Source organism: Taurulus bubalis (genome assembly GCF_910589615.1).
Source record: "Taurulus bubalis genome assembly, chromosome: 2".
NCBI classification, from domain to species: domain Eukaryota; kingdom Metazoa; phylum Chordata; class Actinopteri; order Perciformes; family Cottidae; genus Taurulus; species Taurulus bubalis.
The window spans coordinates 28,844,566-28,866,499 of record NC_136590.1 but is presented as its reverse complement, the minus strand read 5'-3'; the positions used below and the strand labels follow the sequence as shown (position 1 = coordinate 28,866,499).

Sequence of the window (21,934 nt, the reverse complement as noted above, 5' to 3'; positions counted from 1 at the left end):
TGACTGTGGATTTTGCGGTAGATTTGTTTGCTGGTGAAGGAGAGAAAGAACCTCATGAAGCTACCTGCTTGCTGTTTGGTGTGATGAATGTATTAATCACAGGCTGTGTAATGTGTGCCGTGAGAGTAGCACACTTGTTTTCCAGCAGAAGGCAAACAGTACGCAGAGCAGCATCACTGCAAAAAATATTCCTCGCTAAGTTGCTGACATATTGAAACAGCATCTGGTAAAACAAGTTGGATCTTGAAAGAGCAACTACAATTTTATACATTGTCATAATGTTAACAAATAAATTATCTCGTTACTCCAGGAATTTGCTTGTTGAGCCGCATTTAATACTCGACCACACAGCCAAACAGATGGGATGTATACAAACTTGAAGACAGCAAAAAAGATGGGCTAGAATTAAGTAAATGGCATAACTGCGAAGACTTTCAATATATTTAGTATGCCCTCCTGCACAAATATCACCACAGAATAATAGGGATCTCTGACAACTTTTTCAAGTGTGTGGTTAAGAATTCACAACTTAACCTGCTCTTAACAAAGTTCATGAGGCACTTCATTGCTGACATCCTGCACGTCTAACCTCTGTGACAAATGCTGTCATGATGCAACACGCTATTTAAAAAAAAGAAGCCATTGTGTAACTGTCAAAAGAGAAGAAAATAAAAGGATGTACATTAACATTGTAGCGTAAAAGCTTCACTTAATCTAGAGTCCCTCTTCTTCGCACAGTTGTTATGCAATCTCACTAATGCATTTTATTTCTATGCAGAGCAAGACATCATTCAGTGTTATTCCCCATTCATGTGCAATTCTTCCTCAGAAAACCCAACAGAAGTGACATAATGTCTCACAAAAGCAATGATTTCTTTAAGAAACTGAGAGAAGAATTCCTCCAAGCGTCCTGACTTGAAAGCTCTCGTACACCAGAAAAGCTGGGCACTACATTCTGCTTATATACATTTAAAATGAAGGCTGTAAGATAAGAAGAGCTTAATCCAGACTTTATTATTACAAGTAAGCAATTGTAACATCTGCTTGTACCTAACGTACAAACTGTATTCTAACGTATTTATAAAATATGCACATCACATGACTTTTACTTTTAGCCTAACGCTAGAAAGCTGCATGTCAGCATGTCAAGTATCACCTGATGTCAAGGTGACCTGGTATCATGGAAGATCATAAACAGGAGTGGTGAGCATAAGGAAACATCCTGATTAAGCACAGTTACCTATGCCTAAATGCTACCTTATTAGAAGTAAAAGTAAATATTTTAAAATATGCTTGCTTGTTAACTATAACTGGAGTTATAGTTTTTATGTGAGATCATTCATTTATTTTTGTTAGGGATGTGTGTATGTCTTTTTTTGCTTTGTTATGGTTAGGGTTAGTCCATGCATGTGTGCGTGTTCTCGGGGAGCATTAGATACAGACTGATGGGAGCTGTCAGTCAAAGGAGGTGTTGGGAGATGTGATGGGAGGGAGGTCGGAGGGCTGTCGGCATCGATCCAACATTTCACAGTCTGAGCGGTTGGCTGGCAGTGTCCGTTTCAGCAAGGGGCTTTAGTCAGTTTGTGTGTGTGCACCTATATATTGTGTGTGCGCACATATATAGTATGCAAGGTAATTGCAATAGCTTGTGTTGAACAACATAGTCTTGATTAGTCATTTTATTACTGGTATTTATTGATGTGTTTTTTCTGCTTTCGGCATTTAAACAATGTAAGTAACAACAACAAAAACTCCAGTTTAGATTGAGCAGGTTTAGGTATTTTATTTAATAAAAATGGCATTCGGGTTTTGGATTATTGAAAATAAAAAAAAATGTAATATATCAACCACAGGCTAGACACCCAAAATAAACCGCATGGACATTTCAGTGTAAAATGTTCACATTTTAGATAATTAAATAAATATTTTCCTCAATAATTATGTATTATTTCATCCAACAGCAACCTATACATTATTAATCAGAATGTTAGTCTTTATGATTGCTATAACTCCAATCTGTACATCTCTAGTGCTCAAGCATTGAAAAAGTTAGTTTTGTCTCTTTTAAGCAGTACACTATTAGAACATTTAATGGGGTGCTCTTTTCAGATAAGGCATACATTTCAGAATATTGCCAATATTACTTTTAAAGAAGCTGATTGTATGAGTCTCTGTCACTGTCTTTCTTGATTTAAGGACCGTAATCTCTAATTTGCGTCTCTGAAGAAACTGAATTTATTACAATTCATTACATTTGTATAAGTTTAATTTGCAGCAGTTTAAGTATTATTTTAATTAACCGTGTGGCCTTACATGTCACAAATGCGACCTTTGAAAGAGGGTAAGGAGTTCTTTTTTTGTGAGGACACAGTGCCAATAGCTTCTGAGCCCCTGTGGTTTCTGGAGACTTCTATTACTGAAGTGGCCTGGGGTGCCTGTGTCTCTAAAAGCTCCATGCAGGATGCTCTCCCATCAGGCTGGCTGCCTGGAGGCCTCCAACAGGTCACATTGAAAGGCATGTGTGGCGGAGCAGATACACACAGTGAAAGCAAGACAAAATGAGATGGAGGCAGAGATGGAGGGAAATAGTGGGACAACTGGAGGACAAGAGAGACAGAGTGAACAAGCCAGCTATGGGGGTAGGGAGACAAGATGTCAGCGAGGCTAATGCAGGTCCTGCACCATTTTAACACAATGTACACAAAGTGCTAATCTGCAGTCTGACTGCTGTTCTTTACTCTCTACCCAAAATGCTGGTCGAGGCATCAGTTGCTAATGAGGCTTGAGAACTTGTTCTGTCGCTGTCTGTCTTCTCCTGTTGCAGCTGCAAAATACAAACGGAGACAGCCAACAATGTACTGTTGTCTATTTATTTCTATAACCTTTATTATTTTTGCTTGTTATTATGTTGTTGATATTAGCCATTAGTTATAAAAATGGGAAATAGGCTGTTTGGCTTTATTGTGTATTATCTTTTTGACAAAATGAAGTCAATGATATGATGCCCCCTGGTGAGGCTGTGCACATATTATTGATTTATATATGTCATCTATTTATCTTTTAACATTTTGGCAATAAAACCAATGTTCAATTAAATTTCAACACCAGCAGCAGCAGCAGCAGCAGCAGCAGTAACTTCAGTTATCTGTGTGTCTACACGAGATGCATTCAGGCACAGTATTGAGTGTAGGTAAATGCACAGCTTTACCATGAAACAGGCTCTTTTAAATCACATTAGTCACACAGAGCACATATATGTTGCCATATTAATGGTAACTTGGGTAACTTTTATGAACCGGTGCCTACCTGTAACAAACAACTTAATTAGAACTATGTCTAATTCGTTTTGATAGCAGTGGCAGCAGGCCAGTGGAGACTTCATTCATATTCAAACCCCCTCTAAATACTGTGTCACCATGTGTCGCCAAGAAGGAGGGAGAGAGAAAGAAAGAAAGAAAGAAAGAAAGAAAGAGAGAGAGACTTGTTTCCAGACGAAATGGGGCTTTTATTGTCATCGGAGACCAATTTACACTTTACTTAGAGTGGAGATATTGCTGAAATAGCATAGAATAGCAAGCTGAATTAGCACCGGGTCAGTCAGTCCCCAAAGGATGATGTTGATTTGCTGCTATAATATCTAATATGCAGTATGTACAAAGCACAAAAAAGGTTCACTTCTGCAGATAGTCAAGTGCTGAAGAAGCAACACAAATTACCTTCCTTGAAGGAGAAATGGGTCCGGGTTCTTATGGGTTAAAAGTAGCTCACTCAAACAACAGGTGGTTGGGTATGAGTATACCTTGGTCAACGTATCCTCATACAATTTTTAGTTTTTTCATGCCTTTTCCTAAAAAAGCCAGCAGCATATATCATTGTCTGCTCGTTACAAAAATAGTCTTATTTAAATAAACTTCCATCCTCACAGGAAACAACTTTGTTCGGTTTAGGCAACAAAAAAAACTTAGTTAGGTTGAGGGAAAGATCATTGATTGGGTTAAAATACCTGCGGAAGTGCAGTTACTGAAGAACGCATGTTACATGATAAATAAATCAACGTTGACTGCTCATTTCTCATGGGGAACAAACACACCTCCTGTGTGAAAGACCGGTGTTTGTTGGACCCACACACAGCCCCTTCCTCCTGCCGGTCTTTATACTTCCTAGTTCATGATTATGTGGATAACATAATATATATATATATATATATATATATATATATATATATATATATATATATATATATATATATATATATATATATATAGTTACAGCGCATTACTTTCATATGTATAGCTACGAATGCTGGCTGAGAACAGCCTGCCTGGGTACACGCGCATGCATCTGTGTGTGTGTACACACATTATAGTAATTAAGAGCGTTCAGTACGCGCCTCACTGTGTGTATCAGCACACCAGGCCGACGACCCTCTGTGTGCCGGCTTTGTTTCTGAGCAACGTGTGAGAGATTGCGATGAGTCAGTCGGTCTTGTTTGCTCTGAAGACAGAACAACTTCCCCCCGACAATGACAGCTGAGCCCTCTAATTTTTTTACCACCTTGGCTTTCTGATGGAAAGACTTGTGGGACAGAAAACACGGAAACCTCAGCCAAGCATGAGAGCTGGTTTTCTACTCAATTACACCGGTTTCACGGAGGACTTAAGTGTGCCATCGATCGACTTGATTTGCAGTCCCTCCTTGATCCTCCTTGACCCGACCAATCGCCCAGTACGTATGTCAAGGTCATATCATGCATTGCATTTTCAGATTAATAGCTATTTTGACCTTTTCTGTCAGGGAGTATTCCACTGACCAGTTGATGAAAAGCTGTTATATTATATTTTAGAAGTGAACATTGGTCAGTGCAGAGCAACAAGGAGCCTTGGTTGCGAGATAATATGATCAAAATGAGTTTGTTTGAAGAGGATTTTCACCTCAAAATAAAGTTCTGGAGACAAAAAGTTTAGTTTTCAATACATTACATTAAAAGAAATTAAATGTAAAGATTAGGGATGATTAGTTTTTTCATCCCAAATTCTGAGTACTTTAATATCCATGATCTTTTCTCTTAATTTAACCAGATAGTACATGTGTAAGGTAATACTTATTGACAAAATAATACTTAACTTAAAATAAGTAATTCATGATAAAAATGGAAGAAGATTAAAATGAGTTGAAGATTTAAGTCTAGAAGGTGTCACTGAACTTACAGAAATTGGCTCATGATATTATATACTATAGCAGTTATATAAATACACTTGTCCTGGAAGAAGCTACTGTTTTTCTATCAAGAAAAAGAGCAGTAAAGTCCTGTTTGTATCCCCTAAATGCTTGTGGCAGCAGCTTCTTGGAATCTTTACCACCTACTACTTCTGCTGGGTGAGAGGTATTTACACTCTGTGTGTGGTGTGTGTGTGTGCGTGTGTGTGTGTGTGTGTGTGTGTGTGTGTGTGTGTGACAAAGAGACGCAGCCCTGGAAAGAGAGGGAGAATGAGAGACAAAGGGAATTAATCAAATGATTAATCGACAGAGTAAAATGGAGTCCATCCAGCAAACACCCGCAGCTGTCGAGCTTTACTACTGAGAAGCTCATCTTGGTTTACAGTTTTGAGCCCGACTGATTTTAAGCTTCAAATAAGCGTCATGAATATTTTCCATTTCAACATACAGCTTTGCATAAAACTAAAATATGTTGTACATAATTTTGCATGCTTTATCTAACACTTTTTTTTACATCCATGCCTTTTCGATAATATTCTCTCTAATTTACCAGTAAAAGTTATTTCCGTCCTAAAATGAAAGCTTCAAAATAATTGTCCTGGAATTTCAGCATTACACAGATACAAAGTATAAAGGTAATCGGAAAGCAATGCTTTGACCATCGCTGAGCTCAGTCAGAGCTCTTTTGGCCCCAATAACTACATATACTGCATCAAAGTGAAGCATTGCCTTGATATTTAAGAGAATTTTATGTTAATTGCTTGATCTGTGCCTCCTGTGCAAGACTCAAGTGTCTTTTCATTTTCCAACACGCCCTCTCTGTTACGTGGTGATTTACAGAGTTGTATCATATTTTTTCTTGCAAGCCAACAGAGAAGACTGGGCTATTCTGGTCGGGGGTCTGAGAGAGAGAGAGAGAGAGAGAGAGAGAGAGAGAGAGAGAGAGAGAGAGAGAGAGAGAGAGAGAGAGAGAGAGAGAGAGAGAACAGGTATATTTAGACAGATAGCATGAGAAAAACTATGTGTATTTAAACACTTATGCATGTAAACATGTTCTATCTAGTAGTAGAACCCAAAATAGAAGTATGAACCTGAAAATGACTATAGTATGTCCCCTTTAAAATAATTGAAAACCGAAATGCCCAAATAGGTGATACAAAAAAAGGTGAGGTATGCATTCCCCCATACATGTCTCTCTGTATGGTACAATATCTGAGAACTACAGAATATATAACACATTCTTATTTAACTATTTTTAGCTATGTACTGTGAATATACTCAAGACACCATTTAAATTATTCCCATTATGCTGTCTCACACACACATACACTTATAAACTTTGACAAAAAACTTTGGAAGACCTTGGTGTCCAAAGGCGTGGCTAAATCATTTCTGCTTGTCTGAGTGATTGATAGCATTGCAGCTAGTCCCATCCATTCAGCTGTACTGTATTATACACTTTAAGTGGGGAGGGCTGGCCTCTTCTCATTTCTCTTTATTCCCCCAAAACGAATATTCATCCGTGGAGAACTGTTTGTTGACTGTGCATCTGTGTGTTCAAGATGGTGTGTTTAATAAAGCATCATAATATTGAATGCATGTTTTAACCGAAACTGAGGTGAGGAAAAAACACTGTATGTGTGTGCATCTCTTCCTGCACCTCTTTGTGACTTTGCCATCATATGTGTGTGCATCTTCAGGACGAGTATCTACAGATAGTCTGTCCACACTCGGAGGCCATTGGCAATCAGACGTGAAGTGGTCTCAGCATTATCTGAGCCGTAGCAGACAACTTTGAGTCAGCTCAATCAATCCCCAGCCACCCTGTGCAGAAAAGTACCACCTCCAGTTTATTGGAGAAGGGCCCCGAGGAGGGGAGTTCACCAACGTGGCAAAAAAACTACATCCGGTCATTGAACACTGAGTTTAAGCCAAGATGAGGGTCCTTACAGAGAAGTGTCTGCCAGAAGAAACCCCAGTGGACATCAGAGGGGAAAAATGAAACCTCTCAAAAGTGAAATTGTCGCCTATTCATTGCAGATCAGGAGCATGTTGAAGAACTCAAGGAGGGCGGTAGTGTAGTATTTTGCGGAAGATCTGAACTTGCAGATGTAGGATGCTGTGTCTCTTTAGGCAAGCCAGGAAAATGTTGTCTGCTGCAATTAAAAAATATCTTTCTCTTTTTTTTGCATGATTTAATTTCTTGTGGGAAACTAATTAGCGCAACGTTTAGAGAGGAGGGAAAAAAACAACGGTGACCCCGGTGAGACACTCAGCATGTAAAAAAATCAATGATGATTTGTGCAACAGCTTCTCAAATGGCAATGCAGTGGGCCGCATGCTGATAAAGGCTTGCTGTGCATGACAGTACTTGATGGATGGATGATAGATGAGTGACCACAAGTAGCATTACCACCCTGAACATCCCCTGTCAAAGATTGGGACTGATTGAGGCATATGAAAGCAGACTCTACGTATAGCAGTGGCGGGCTGTCAGGACCTGCTAAGCCTTCTCTGCTGGCCTAAACAGAATCACAAAGTTTAAATTTCAATTTTTGTATTTCTTTTTTTTAATCATTAAAAGTTATAGCTATTTTATACTTGTATTGTTTTTCACAAATACACTACATGTATTATAATTATTTTTCCCTATTAGCTTATTTTCTCATTGCCCAGCTCCTGTGTTGTTATGTTGTCTGCCTTCTCTTCAGCCTTCAGAAGCCTTCAGCCTGCTGTGTGGCACGGCGCCGCTGCTTGTTAAGGGTCTACTCATCCAATCACATTTCACCTCTGTTTCTCTATGCAATTGAGAGCTGCTTAAACTATATGGAGAGGCCTGCTAGCTATAGGCTCGTTCAAGATGAGCCAGTTCTGTGCAGACTCGATCGGTGGCGATCGGCGCGCAATGCATGCCGGTTAGATTTGTGTCCGACTTGGTCCTGACTTGCTCTGACGTCATGCACACGTGGTCAACGATAATCCCACAAGAGCAAGGTGGCCGTCGAGCAAGACGGCCGTCGATTTTAGAGCCAGGCGGCGCAGTAGCTGTCCAACGACTGCGTGGCCCAGTGCATGGTGGGGACGCCTGGCGCCACATCAGAGAGCTGATTGTCTCTTAGATCTGACAGCAAACACCACGTGTTGTAGAAAATCCTTATTTAATGTGTAGTTGTAATACTTAACGCTCGGCCCGCCACTGACGTACAGTATGCACTACAACTAAGTTGTCTAAGCAGACAGTTCAGTTTTCCCTGCCAAAGTCTTGTGTAATGTGTAGTATATGTAATGGCCCACTTTAATGAAACAGCAAGACACTCACCAGTCTGCCGAAAAACATGTTGACCCTAAACGGAGGTCGAGGCGGGGCAGGGAGCCATCTGAGTGGACATTGTTGCTGAGTAGATGCAGAATAAATGAGCTATAAGATTGTCATACAGCCAATGTTGATGGAATGGAAGAGGTACAAATCCTCAATAACACATCAATGAAAATAAAAAAGCCAGGATAATCTGTTTGCTGATCACTAATGTAATAATAATAATAATAATAATCACAACAGAGATTATGTTTTTTCTCTCTGTTAACTATTCCCATTTTATTTTTGCTGTAGAAAGCAGAGAGCATTAAAAACAGGATGCAACTTTGATGATGATTGTGTCCTCAATGTATTTTTAAGTATGGAGGTAATCTATTTTTTATTCTACTGTACACAGCTCTTTAGTAAGCAATGTGAAATATTGTTAGTTTACAGTTGTGTCTGTCTTTCCTTCATCATTTGCTTTGGTGAAATCCATTTTGATTAAAATATGAATGTCAGGTACAGTATACCACGTCCAAAAGCCTTCCTTTAAAGATTTAAAAGTGTCTCAGCAGAACACTGACGATAAAAACATGAATCGTAAGGACAAAAAACTGTCATAGCCACTCGTGTACAAGATATTAACATAGTTTCTTAGCCTGCTAGCCTTGAAGACAGGAGAAAGAACATTTCGCCAACAACCCCTGCCATGAGTAACGTGTGATGAGTGCTTTTCTGCTGCTTGTTGTACCATGAGTCATACAGAGCAGAGCAGCCTCTACCCTCAAAGACACCGGGTGGCTCCTGAGGCTGAATTGTCAGTGCTCATGGGTAAATTTGTTGAACTGTTTGTTCTTGTCAAACCTTTCGCAATCAGGTCGTACACACGGTCTTATAAAGGTTGATTTGCCTGAGGAGCGCAAGGCTTCCATGAATTAAATTTGCCCGTGACATTTTCTTTTCTTGCTGATGGGTAATAAGTGTTTGATATTCAACATTCCAGCAATGCAAAGAGTCAGACGACTCAGTTAGACTTTCTTCCAGCATGGGTCCCCCATCCAAAAATGAAACGTGTTTTGTGTTATGATCATCTTTTGGGAACATTGTGTTATGGTATTATGTGCCACCATCTTCCGCCTCTTAGAACTACCTCATTATTCCCCCCTCCTGTAACTTTCACATCTCCATATTTACCTTCCCTTCAAACCTCCCTCTCTGCTGCTCTGTTTTCAGTTTTTCTGTCACCACACTTAATTTCACGCCAATTCTGATTGTATGTCGCACTCTTCCTTCTAACCTCCCCGATAAGCATCTACCCACTTAAATCTTTTTCCCAAATCTCCTTCGTCTCCAACCCCATGTCTATGCCACTACCCGGCCTTGCCACTCTTCACTCCTGACCGCCTGCCTTCCTCTGCAGGTATTCCTTCCAGGATGAAGAGGACATGTTTATGGTGGTGGACTTGCTCCTGGGAGGAGACCTGCGCTATCACCTCCAGCAGAACGTCCACTTCTCAGAGAGCACCGTCAAACTCTACGTCTGTGAACTGGCCCTGGCGCTGGGATACCTCCGTACGAAGCGAATCATACATAGGTGAGAAGTTGTCTCTTAATTTCTTTGATCTGAATTTGTTTTGTAGTTTGGTTAACAATCTTTTATCTATGGAAACAACATGAGACTGGTCACCCCATTATTTCTCCTCCTGCTACAGTATGTGTCCCCCTTCTGTCTCTTCCCCTTGTTTTTCACCACCAGAGTATTGTCTATCCTGGTGTTCTTTTCTCCTTGGCTGTCCACTTCCATATTATATTCTAATATGACTGCTCCACCACTGTGCAGAAAGGTCAAGCTGTCTTGGCATGGAGGTCACACCTGACACAACAGTTTACCCTGAGCTGCAGACTATGGCCGTCATAAAATGCACCAGTTCTGTCCCCACTGCTGCGTCACAGCCTAAATTAATTTGTAAAATGCAGGTTAAGTGCTTTTTAGGCAGAGATACCTGCTGCTGTGGCAGAGCCACCGACTCACATGGCCAAGAAAGACATGGCGACAGCCCAATATTATTATTATTATAAGTTGTTGAATTGACTCAAAGAGCTTGGGATATCCTATTACAGCCAATGATGCTGCCAAAATATGTCCCTCTTTCCCATACTGGTATCAGGTAACAAATATATCTCTCATATAAGACAATGCAGATCAAATAAATATATTCTCATTTACGATTCCAAATATATTTTGGAGGAAACAAACTGCCGTTTTCCAATCCCGCAACTGTGTCATTGTTACATTACATACAAGTCAAATGAAGGTCGTCAACACGGGTGGATTTGTGTCTAGCGTCCCATATGTGTTCCTTAGTTGTACATCAACAAACATTTAGAATGGATTATCTGCAGAGTTTTAGAATGAGAAAAAAGCACAACATGATAACTTTTCGCTTTATAATGACTCAGTATTCCAGTATTAAAAGTATACATTTAAAGCATGTGTGACCTGAGTAGCGCATGAGTAATTATTTGCTCCAATATCTGAGGCACTGTGAAGTGAGTATTCCTTCACTGCTTTGACTTCCTTTTCCACTGTGGTGACTGAGCATCCAGGTAAACATAGAACGACAGGCATTCTCCAATGATGACTAATAGGAAACTTACCTTCAAAAGGGAACACCAGATAACAAATTAGAGCAATTAACGTAACGCAGACCACTTGCACTTGTCCCTGCTTTTACTACAGAAAAAGGAACGAGAGAGAGAAAGAAATGGGACAGATTATTTATTTGTGTATTCACTGAGTCCATTGAGGGATATGAATATTTAAATTATGTTTTCTATTTTAGTGTTGAAGAGGACAGACTTGATGCGCAGGTGTTGGGGGCGTTTGTTTAGACGGAATCAACAGCTTTTCAATCTGCATTCATTAGCTTCAAATAGGAAGAGGAGCTGCAAGTAACTCAGCTCATCTCCTTGTAATTTGAATATATCATTTCCTCCCTCAGATGTGGACATGTTAACTTTGATGTGGCGATTGAATGCACTTCAAGCCTTCAGAATGTGTTTGTGTGTATGTGTATGCATGCACCTGTGTACATGTGTGTAAATGCAGGATGTGCATGTTCTTCTTATGTTAGTCTTTGATGATTTTGATGATAATCAGGGGAGTAATGACGATAACATGGCAACATGAAGATATTGTAATTATGTTATTGCAAGTTTGATCATGACTATGACAGAATATGCTTGCTATAATAGTAGTGGTTTGGTTTGGTTCAATGTGATGCCAGATGTCCATTTGTTCAGCTATGCTTTAATTACAAACCAAATCAGTCACACAAAGATTGAAAAAATATCAGGAAGTGTAACTTTAAAATCCCTCTAAGAGTGTTTCTAACTTCTATTTGAATAACCAGTTCTTAGCTCAGACTTGCACGATTCCTGTGCTCGTACATTTCTAGACAAATATATTTACCTTACTGTTAATTTACATTTACCACCAGTTGTCAACTTTACTGTCAGTTTCTTCTCTGTTTCAATCCCCAGTCACAGTTTATTAAGAAGATGTCATGAATCTAACATAGACTTTTCTTTGGAACCTTCTCAAGAAGACATTACGGGAAAAACGTAACAGGAAGGTATTGGTGAATGAGGCCCATTGGTTCTAAAGGTTGTGTTAGTGTGAAGTGCAAACATGTTGTTTTATATTGTTTAAAACAAGCCTAAAATTAATTGAAGAGTCTTTAAAAGCAGACTGCAACTTGGAGGGCTTGAAGGAGAAGAAATATACATCATGGCATCGTCTGCATACAAACTAACATGGCAGCGCTCAGTTGGAAAATATACATACTATTTATGCTATTTATGTGTTAATAGCAATGGGCTTAATATTGATCCTAATGGGATACTCTTATTAACTATTTGGGGAAACCACTAGCAAAAAGAGTCTCTAGATCCCGCCTGAATTCTAGGCAGTATCACAGTAATCTTTGACAAACTAATTTTATTTATTTTTATGTGTTTGGTGTAGTCCCGTCCCCGTCTGTATCTATACTGAGATCCATAATAACATGAAAGCAGCAGTGACAATAACAGACATCTCTGTGTTTAATATTGCCAATTATCTTCAATAATGAGCTCTTGACCTGTATGCCACTGTATGACAAATTATCAATCTCAAGGGAGCAGGCACAGAGCAGCAACAACTTTAAAAAATAGCAGATCACCTCCTCTTGATAGAGCCTGGATGGAAAATGTAAACAGCAGCGTCATTATGGGACATGCAGGAGCCTCAGAGCAGAAAGAATGATACACGGTCAAAGTTAAATTAATTACAATGTGTTATTAAGTGAGAATTGATTTTACTTAAAGCCTTCAAAGTATTTTAGAAGTTGTATACTACTCATCCTTAAATAAATTGTTATTATCAACCACTTTAAATGGTGGCCAAAACGTAGAAAACGTTATGCTATAAATTCATGTTTTCATCATGATTAAATAAGAAATATAGAAAACTTCACTCAAAGTGTTTAAGGTTGAAGTTCATCACATTACATTCCATTACACATTGTGTCATACTAAATTAATTTTTCTTGTCTAAATAATCGCTCTGCGATGGGGAAACATATTTTGAAGTGCGTATTTGTATTTTGAGACACGATGCTCAGAATATGACCAACCTCACGGGTGTCATCTGGTTTATCGTATTCATGTTAGTTAATCTGTGTTTTTAACCCTAAGCTCTCTGAGGAGTTTGAATTATTGACAACAGGATGAGTCTCAATTAGAGGAAATCTTCAGAGACTTTATGAGTCTGTCCAAACAAGTGGAAAGATAAATGGCAAGTGTGTGACAGGGGAAGGTGAATTTGTGCGTGCATGTATATGTGTGTGTATGTGTGTGTGTGTGTGTGTGTGTGTGTGTGTGTGTGTGTGTGTGTGTGTGTGTGTGTGTGTGTGTGTGTGTGTGTCTCCTCACTGTAGCTTCTCTGACATCAACAACAATTATCTGAGGCTGAATCCTCAGGTGTATTTGGTTGCTTCCTGGATTCCTCATAATGGAAAGACCTGCATGTTGACAGCCAGCAGACGCTCTTAACAAGTCAATATTCCGCTCACTGTTTCATTTAGGGAACACACTGCCCACTAAAGTAGTTAAGGGACTAATCGTTCCTATTAAACTGACAGAGATGGATATGGATCCTGCAGACAGACCTCAGTTTACAGGATGCAGGTTCATTATGTGAATCTCACAGTGAAACATGTACACTTGTTTTAATAATCCTTTAAAGGAAGGGCCTCAAGAAACTAGTATTACCCTCGCTTGCTTTTGCAAATTGTGCTTTTTTATGACTTGTTTGATCGAGAATACAGGATATTTGCCTGTGCCCAGCATTTTATATTTGTTGTTTGTATTTGTTTAAAGAGTAAAAATGGTCATTTTAACAATGAACATTTAGTTTACATAATACACTGACAGGTGACTAGTGTGACTTTGACTATGTCAAGTATTTGTTGATAGTCTATATTTTTCTAAATGTCAACAAATCCTATGAAAAGATTAAAACCTAATCCAAGTACTGTCCGTGTAACGAAAGGTTGATATACAGGCGTGTATTTCTCTATGCCGCAGGCCCTGATTGTTGTCAATGAGCCACATCTTTCCTCCGGGCGACATGTTCTTTAATGACCATGAACATGGCATTGCTACTTTGACTCGATGCCAGATGCACCGTCTTGCTGCTGTAAATACTAACGAGAGTGCCGAATGTGTCGCCTAAAATCTGTGGCTGAAAACAGTTCCCAAAAGAATGCACTATTTACTTCTGTGTGAGTAAAGTTTGTGTTCAGCTGAATCCACAAGGCACTTGGTAAGTATAAGACTTTGTGACACATTTCTTAAGATTTTCATCTTCAGCTGGAACAAATGGGCTTGGGGCAGAGTGCCACTGGAAGTTGTGAAGTATTCCGAGACAGACTAAGACAGTATTGGTTTTGGTCTTTCCATGGAAACTGTCCAATCTATTTATTCAGTTTCCTGAAGCGTACTGAGACCCAGCTGTTCCAGCAGCAAGCCTATTTCATCCAAGGAGGATTCTCTTTTGCAAGCTATGATCTCTTTTCCCCATCTTCTCTCTCTCTCTCTCTCTCTCTCTCTCTCTCTCTCTCTCTCTCTCTCTGTCACACACACAATATACCGTGTGTTTCCCTCATAATCTCTTTCATTATCACTCCCCTCTTGTGTTGTTTTATCCACCGACTGAACTTATACTTCCCTTTCTCTTCTCTCTCTCATCCTCCTTTCTTAGTCTCAGTTTTGCCCGATTTTACTATTTCTCTGAGGGAGTGGCAGCTTGCCTAAAATAATCTAAATTGCTCCTTCACCCCCTTCTCCTCTGGAGGCCTTTTGCCAAGCTGCCAAAGGGGAATATGGTCTTAATTCACCTATCTGGTTAATTGAAGGTGAAATAATAACAACACAGTCACAGTGGAGATTGCATGGAGGCAGAGTAAGTCGCTACTCTTACTCTCCATTGAATACTCGAAATGGTGAGCGTCTGTCACGTCTTCAGTAGGAGCAAGCTCAAATCGTGGCACCGGCACCTCGTATAAGCACTTCCTGTGGCACCTCTAGTTGCCACTAGTTTTTGTGGCAAGCTGCCACAACAACTAGTAGCAACTAGAGGTGCCACTAGTTTTTGTGGCAAGCTGCCACAACATCTAGTGGCAACTAGAGGTGCCACTAGTTTAGGTTTTAGTTTAGTTTACCTACTAGCGTAGGTTTTTATTCATTGGTTTAAACTCAACAGAAATACTTTCAAGCTTGTTTGTATTATTATAATGAATACAATCCATAATATCCTACTGTAACAGAACTAATAATAATTAGTAGTAGTAATATTAATGATATGTGCACTGCCACCCTGTAAATTTTATGAAATCAAACATTATTAGTTTATGTTCCACATTTGAATATGCGTATTTGTCATTGTCTTTTATGACTGTATGTAGAGATAATGACATTTGTTTACAACAACTTTTTTTTATATTTACAACAGTAAATATTTCTCTGATATTATTAAGTTATTTTTTTAATTGGCCTTGCTTTTTAATCTTCTTAAGCATTACTACCAATGGGCTTCTAATGGGGCTCAGTGTCTCCCTCCAACACTCTCAACAGTACAGCGAACAGTAGGTGTGGATGGAATCACAACCTTGAGTTGCCCTGGTGAAAGAGAAAGGGTTCTGTGCTCTTAATTTTCCCTTTCTGTTACAAACTGTATTTATTTTCTTTGTATTTGTTCAAGAGGGACAATGTACAATGTACGTGTATTGGATGCCTTGTTAAAAATAATGACAAAGAATCTTGCAAATGAATGCAAAACGACTGACATCCTTAAACTGTGCATCTGTGCATCTCACCAGAAGCCACAAAAAGTGGCAGGCAGTTGCCAAAACATCTTCTGAATCTATTCTGCAGCGATGTCAGCTGTGGCCACAAATACCTGCCACAGCGGCCTTCTAGACTTGAGCTAAACATTCAACCAGAAAACTATTGTTGTGCCTCAATGAAACCTAACCTATATTGTTAATAATTGTATTCTTAAGAGCACTTCATGATTTATGTTCAGCAAAAAATTACACAAGATTAGTTAGGGAAAAATATTTTTCATTATCAAACAAAAAAGTGCAACAAATAAAGTGCTTAAACAGTAGCCTTTTAAAGCAAAACAATAGATCAACACATAAATAAAATAACAAAAAAATAGGTATTAGAAGGAGATCAAAAGCTGGGTAGAACGCGCGCCTGGAACGCGCGCCTGGAACGAACGCGTCTGGAACGAACGCGTCTGGAACGAACCCGCACCTGGAACGAACGCGCGCCTGGAACGCGTCTGGAACGAACACGCGCCTGGAACGAACGCGCATCTGGAACGAGCTCGTGCTGGAAGGAACTCGCGCTGGAAGGAACGCGCGCTGAAAGGAACGCGCCTCGGTCCAAAATCAGAATTTTTTTTTACCGTGAGAAATTGGTTGTGTGGCGTGAGTGCGTGTGAAAACATGCAAAAGCATGTGTCACAGGGCGAAACCGTGAGAGTTGGTAGCTCTGATAATATATACCTTCCAGGACCTTAAGCAAGTTGCGGCACCGCTCTCTGTAACACAGGCAGATGCCTCAAAAACTAGTGGCAACTCGTAAGTGCCCCGCCACCTGAGACGTGACATCGGAAATGCTGCCTCTAAAGTAGTGGCAGCTCGCAGCACATGAGACATGCCACCGGAAATGCTGCCTCTAAAGTAGTGGCAGCTTCCGGAACAGTGGCATCTCCCTCCGGCAACGCGGCAGGTGCCTCCAGCACTGTGGCAACTGAGCGGTGCCACAGGAAGTGCCTGTACAAGATGCCGGTGCCGCAATTTGAGCTTGCCCTCTCTCCACGTCTTCAAGTGAAGTATTCTTTATTCATGGAGTGTGTTAATGTTTTATTCCCCAGCAGAAGAAGAAAAAGAAGAACAAAGAGGGATGATAGGGATAAATCATGCCCTCATATTTCATAAATGCAGATTAAGGTGCCAGCTGGTGCCAGCTTTCTGATTTCTACCCCAAAATGGTGAATTGAGCATTATCATTGTAAAAAAAATCTCAGCAGATTGGCCGATGAGGAGTTTTGCGCTCTGACCATAATAGAATGTTTACTCGCCATTCTGCTCCAAAAGGATCATGAATTGCCTGCTTGTGTATCGAACTCACGTGTCTGCCCGCAGGTAAAAGAAGGAGAACGATTTTACGTGTCAAGGTAGTCAGAACCCTGAGATAGACAGGAGGAGCTACAGGCAGAGATACAAAGTCAAAGAGGGTGACGAGAGCTGATATGTTTTGTAACATTCCCTGAGTGAATTATTCATCACTGGTAATTGTGATGTGTGTTTCGGCTTTGGCTTTTTAGTGCCGACTGGCTGCTTTCAATGTCTGCTCGGCGCTCTCTGTCTCCGAAAAATCAGCTCCTAAATTACACCGGAGACTTGTCAAACCCCACTTCCGTCAACCAGACGCACTCGGTATCTGTTAATGAATAAGGAATGAACATCTCTCGGCTTCAAAGTTGCAACTGTCATTCAGACACATGCAATGTTTACCCATGTGAGTAAACACGGCGACAGACTCTCACGCATGTACACCTGTGCCGTTGTCACACTTGTCAGAGCTGCTTTTCTTTAACGGCGAGAAGAAAAGAGTGAGCAGGAGACGCAGCAGTTTTCTGGGTTGGAGTCGGTAGCCTCTGTGGGGCGAGTCGGGCTTTCAATTCCCGTTCAAAGGCAGCGGCTGTCTGACTCGCTCTTCAGTGGCTGGTGGGCGTGGGTACTTGGAACTGAGGGATTGTGACACTGTGTGTATTTGTGCGTTTCTACGCACATACTGTGTATTACTGTGTTTGTGTGTGTATTGCTTTATTTTGAGTGTGTGATGTAGCTGAGCTGTGGGCTTTCTGGGGCTTCCAGAGCTCCTCCTCTGTGACAGAGAGGGAGAGGCACACTCTCAAACAGCTCTCTGCTTTTATTCTGGAATGGAGAAGAGAGTTACTAAAGCAGCAAAGCCATGAAAGAGCCTCTGATTAAACTGCCTGCAATCTATGCCCAGGAAACCAGTAACACCAATTTCACTGTCACAGCTATGGGTATTTTTTTTTTTTAATGGAATGAAGTGGGTATCCACTTGGTTAAAGATTTCAATAGGGCTGAGAATCAATCGTTCATTTGTTATTTAGCCCAAAGCCAGAAACAGAAGAACGCCAGACATCATGTAACGAGGGCTGGGTATCAAATCTCAGTGCTTCTAGAACAGTTGAAATGTGTCATAAAAAAACAATCTAGTAGAACTAAAATGATTAGTCAATGAATCGAATAGTCTCTACTTCTATTATCTACAACCATTTTCATAATTGACAGACGAAATGAGCAGAAATGCTTTCATGAAGATTTGCTGGTTTTCATCTTTGTTAGCAAACTCAAATATTTTTGATTTTCTTTTTTTTTTACGCACAAGTAATTCATCCTCTCTCATCAGACTATTTACAACTGATACATAGAGCACTCTCCTTGCTCCAAGACAATGTCACATACCTACCCAATAAGTACACTGTGTTAATATGCTGCAACATTAATGTTCACTAAAAGGTTACGACTGTATTTCTCTGTATTTATGTATTTATGATACTATAAAACAAACAATTATTCAATTAATAGAGAATATAATCTGCAGTTTGCTCATTGCAACCTTACTATAAGATATATAATCTCTATATCTTTTGATCCAAATGTATATAACATAATTGTGCAGCTGCTTGATTAGACACCATCTGAGTACTAACATAACAGCCTAACAGATATGTGTGTGGATGTTTGGAAACTATCACTGTGAGGACCAGCACCTGTTTATAACCTTGGGAGTGAGGACATTTTGCAAAGGGAGGACCTTTAGGCCAGTTTCAGACTGGACCTCAGAAAAGTTATAAACTGAGAATGAAGGCACACATTCTGCTCCCTACTGCCCTCATCCCTCCATCACGTTACTTTAAATTTAAACTCATCCAAATGTGTGAATCTAAATCAACTTGCGTCATAGCCTACTTGTGAGTAATGTATGTAAGTTACACCTTACCTATTATTAGACTGTATATTAATTAAGTTTCAGCCCGTTTTACCAATTTGCATTTAGTCAGTGTACAACATAAGTGCATATTTGTGTTGGTCAGCAATACACTGTGCTCATGTTATCAATGGTTGGTGTTTAAGATCATGTACTGTACCTTAGTGGGAGAGCTGTACTGGCATATTTATAAACAATTGTTTAAATAATAGGTCAACAATAGTTACGGTTAAAACTCCAACAACAGACAACTGCTACTTTTTTCATAAAACTTGGTGTTCATTTTAAAAACGCAAAGCTATGGTCTGCTATAATAAAGATAGCTGATTTGTATTGTTTTGGATGCACATTTAGCCATTAATTAATGTTAACACTAGAAGCATATTTCCAGAGTAAGAAGAGTAATAATATTAATAAGTATTCTGCATAATGACAATATCTGATATTGCTTGATGTCAATGGCAAGATTTCAGAATGTATTAATCTTTTATATTTTGTATAATTAACGATAGCTTTAGTGTTGGAACAATGTAATTTCCGCTCCTAGAAAATTCACCCCATGATAAAATGCTTTGGAAAATTATATTTTTCCTTTTGCTGAGGTGGAGCCTGAAGTCAGGGAGCCACGTTGTTCTGAAATGTAGCATTCATTTACCACTTAGTAGACCAGAAAATGTGGTCCTCATTCCCCATGTAAATTTGTCTGGACCTCACCTTGGTGCATTTACAGGAATGGGTGTGTGTTCTTATTTGGACTGCATATGTGTCGGCCTATGCTTTTGTCGGCTCTTTCAATGATCGGAGTGTGTGATTGCGTGGTTGCATGATGCGTAGGGTGTGTGTGTGTGTGTGTGTGTGTATAAGCCTTTGTTCTTAGGTGTGTTGGCCCACTCCAGTATCAGTGCAGTATCATATGACCAGGTACGGGCTTCAGTTACCCCTCTTCCTCTGATAGAAGGCTGTAATGAGGCCATTAGATCCTGCTAATGACTTGTAGGGTCACTCAACCGCGAGAAAAGCCGAGGGGGTCAGCTTGCAAAGAGCTCTCATGGCCTTTCACCTCACTTTTTTAAACTACATTCACCCCTTTTTCTACTGCTTACTTCCCTGCTTTTACGCTACTCGCTCTTTGTACTCTCTCTCTCTCTCTCTCTCTCTCTCTCTCTCTTTCTCTCTTTCTTTCATAATTCACCCATAGCTCTGTATATCCACTTGCTTTCTTCTTTCCAGTCCAGGTCGTCTCATTGGCTCTCTCTCTCCTTTTCTTTCTTCAATTTATTGGTACAGAATAGCACTACACATCTAGTTTTCTCACAAATTGTCACTGTCCCGCCTTTATCTCCCAATGTGGCCCATTCCTATTACTCTTTATCTGCCTCACTCAATAAGCGCATTGCTGTCTGACTTACTTACTCAGTCCATCTCCTCCTACCTTTCCTCCCAGTCTTCCTCTCAGTTTCTCTCCATGTATTTTATACATGTACTTTATATCTCCTTCCCCATCTTTCTGCATCTCTTCTACTTGTTTGGTCAAGTGATTCATTCACAGCTGTAAATTCATATGTTAAGCAATTTTGATTATCATAATATTTTATTAGAGATAAAGAGAAAAAAAAACATGAAAGGTCCACAAGTTTATGTTCGACTGCATCGACAAAGAATGACACATTGCAACCTCATAGTTCAGTGACTGGCCGCACACAGCGCAGGATCTCAGTTTCGAGGCTGAATTCAAGCATTTTTCACATCACATTTCCTCTGATACAACATAGTGTAACTCCTTAACCTTGTTGAGCTTTCTGTCATGTTACCTCTGAAAGCATCCCATTCAAGCTGTTAAACGCTTGCAGATGGTTGAGGCGTCACCGAGTCAAGCATTCCCGTCTTCACGCAGCACAGGTGTGACCGGGGCTGCGACATACCCATCTGTTTCTCAGCATTACTAGATGGTGCATAGCAGTAATCAATGCTAATGAACACAGAACAAAACCATCTGCTGAAATGTGCAGGTCCCAAACCTGTGATCTCTCAAGTCTTCTCTTTACCATAGAAATGGAACTTGAATCCCAAAAGGATTAGTTAATTTAAAACTTCAATCCAATCAGTAACATTGTGTTCAATATAGTATGAAAAACTCACAAGTGGCTTCATCCAATATACACTGCATGAAAAGAAAATGAAATTACATCAATGGGATAATGCGTCAGTGGACTTCATCACCAAGACCACTTCTGAAGAACGTTTCAAATGTTTTTTAATGACTATAATCAGAAGAATGGCACAGCATTGTACACATTAACAGTCTTTTACTGAGGCAACGAAACAAAAGGGAATATTATCACTGCTCTTCCCCCAGACATGATCATTACAGAGCCGTCTGACTTACTTTTCATTATGACTTTTTTCTTGACAAAACGACTTTAGTTGATTTATGCCAACTTTTATGAAAGGGAAATATAATTAAGTTAATAGAGCATTAAACTGAATGCAACTGAGAAACTGAGAGCATTGATTGTGACTTCTAGAATTGGCCTCATAAGTCTGAGGTTTCTAAAATATTGACTATTTCAGTGTAAAACCACTACAGGGCACATTCAGGGTATCTGAGACCATCCTTTCTTTGTTCTGTTTTGTTTGAAATGAAGCTCATTATTTTGCATCTTGTATGGTTGTGATTGGCATATGGCTTGAAGTTAGCCATCTTGGCTAACTTCAAGCCATAACTAATCGTTTCAGGCAGCTTCTTTCTGTGATTACTTTTGGTCAGACACAGAGACA

At 39.8% G+C, this 21,934-nt stretch overlaps 1 protein-coding gene across 1 annotated transcript in view; it reads left to right on the top strand.

The window, feature by feature from the left end:
* Positions 1 to 21,934, top strand: part of stk32a (serine/threonine kinase 32A) — a gene marked incomplete at both ends in the record, with an annotated part of 55,598 nt that overhangs the window by 8,904 nt on the left and 24,760 nt on the right. Inside the window, one exon of the mRNA XM_079237513.1 lies at positions 9,936 to 10,109. Within this exon, the coding sequence (XP_079093639.1) occupies positions 9,936 to 10,109 (174 nt within the window). The remainder of the gene's footprint in view (positions 1 to 9,935; positions 10,110 to 21,934) is intronic.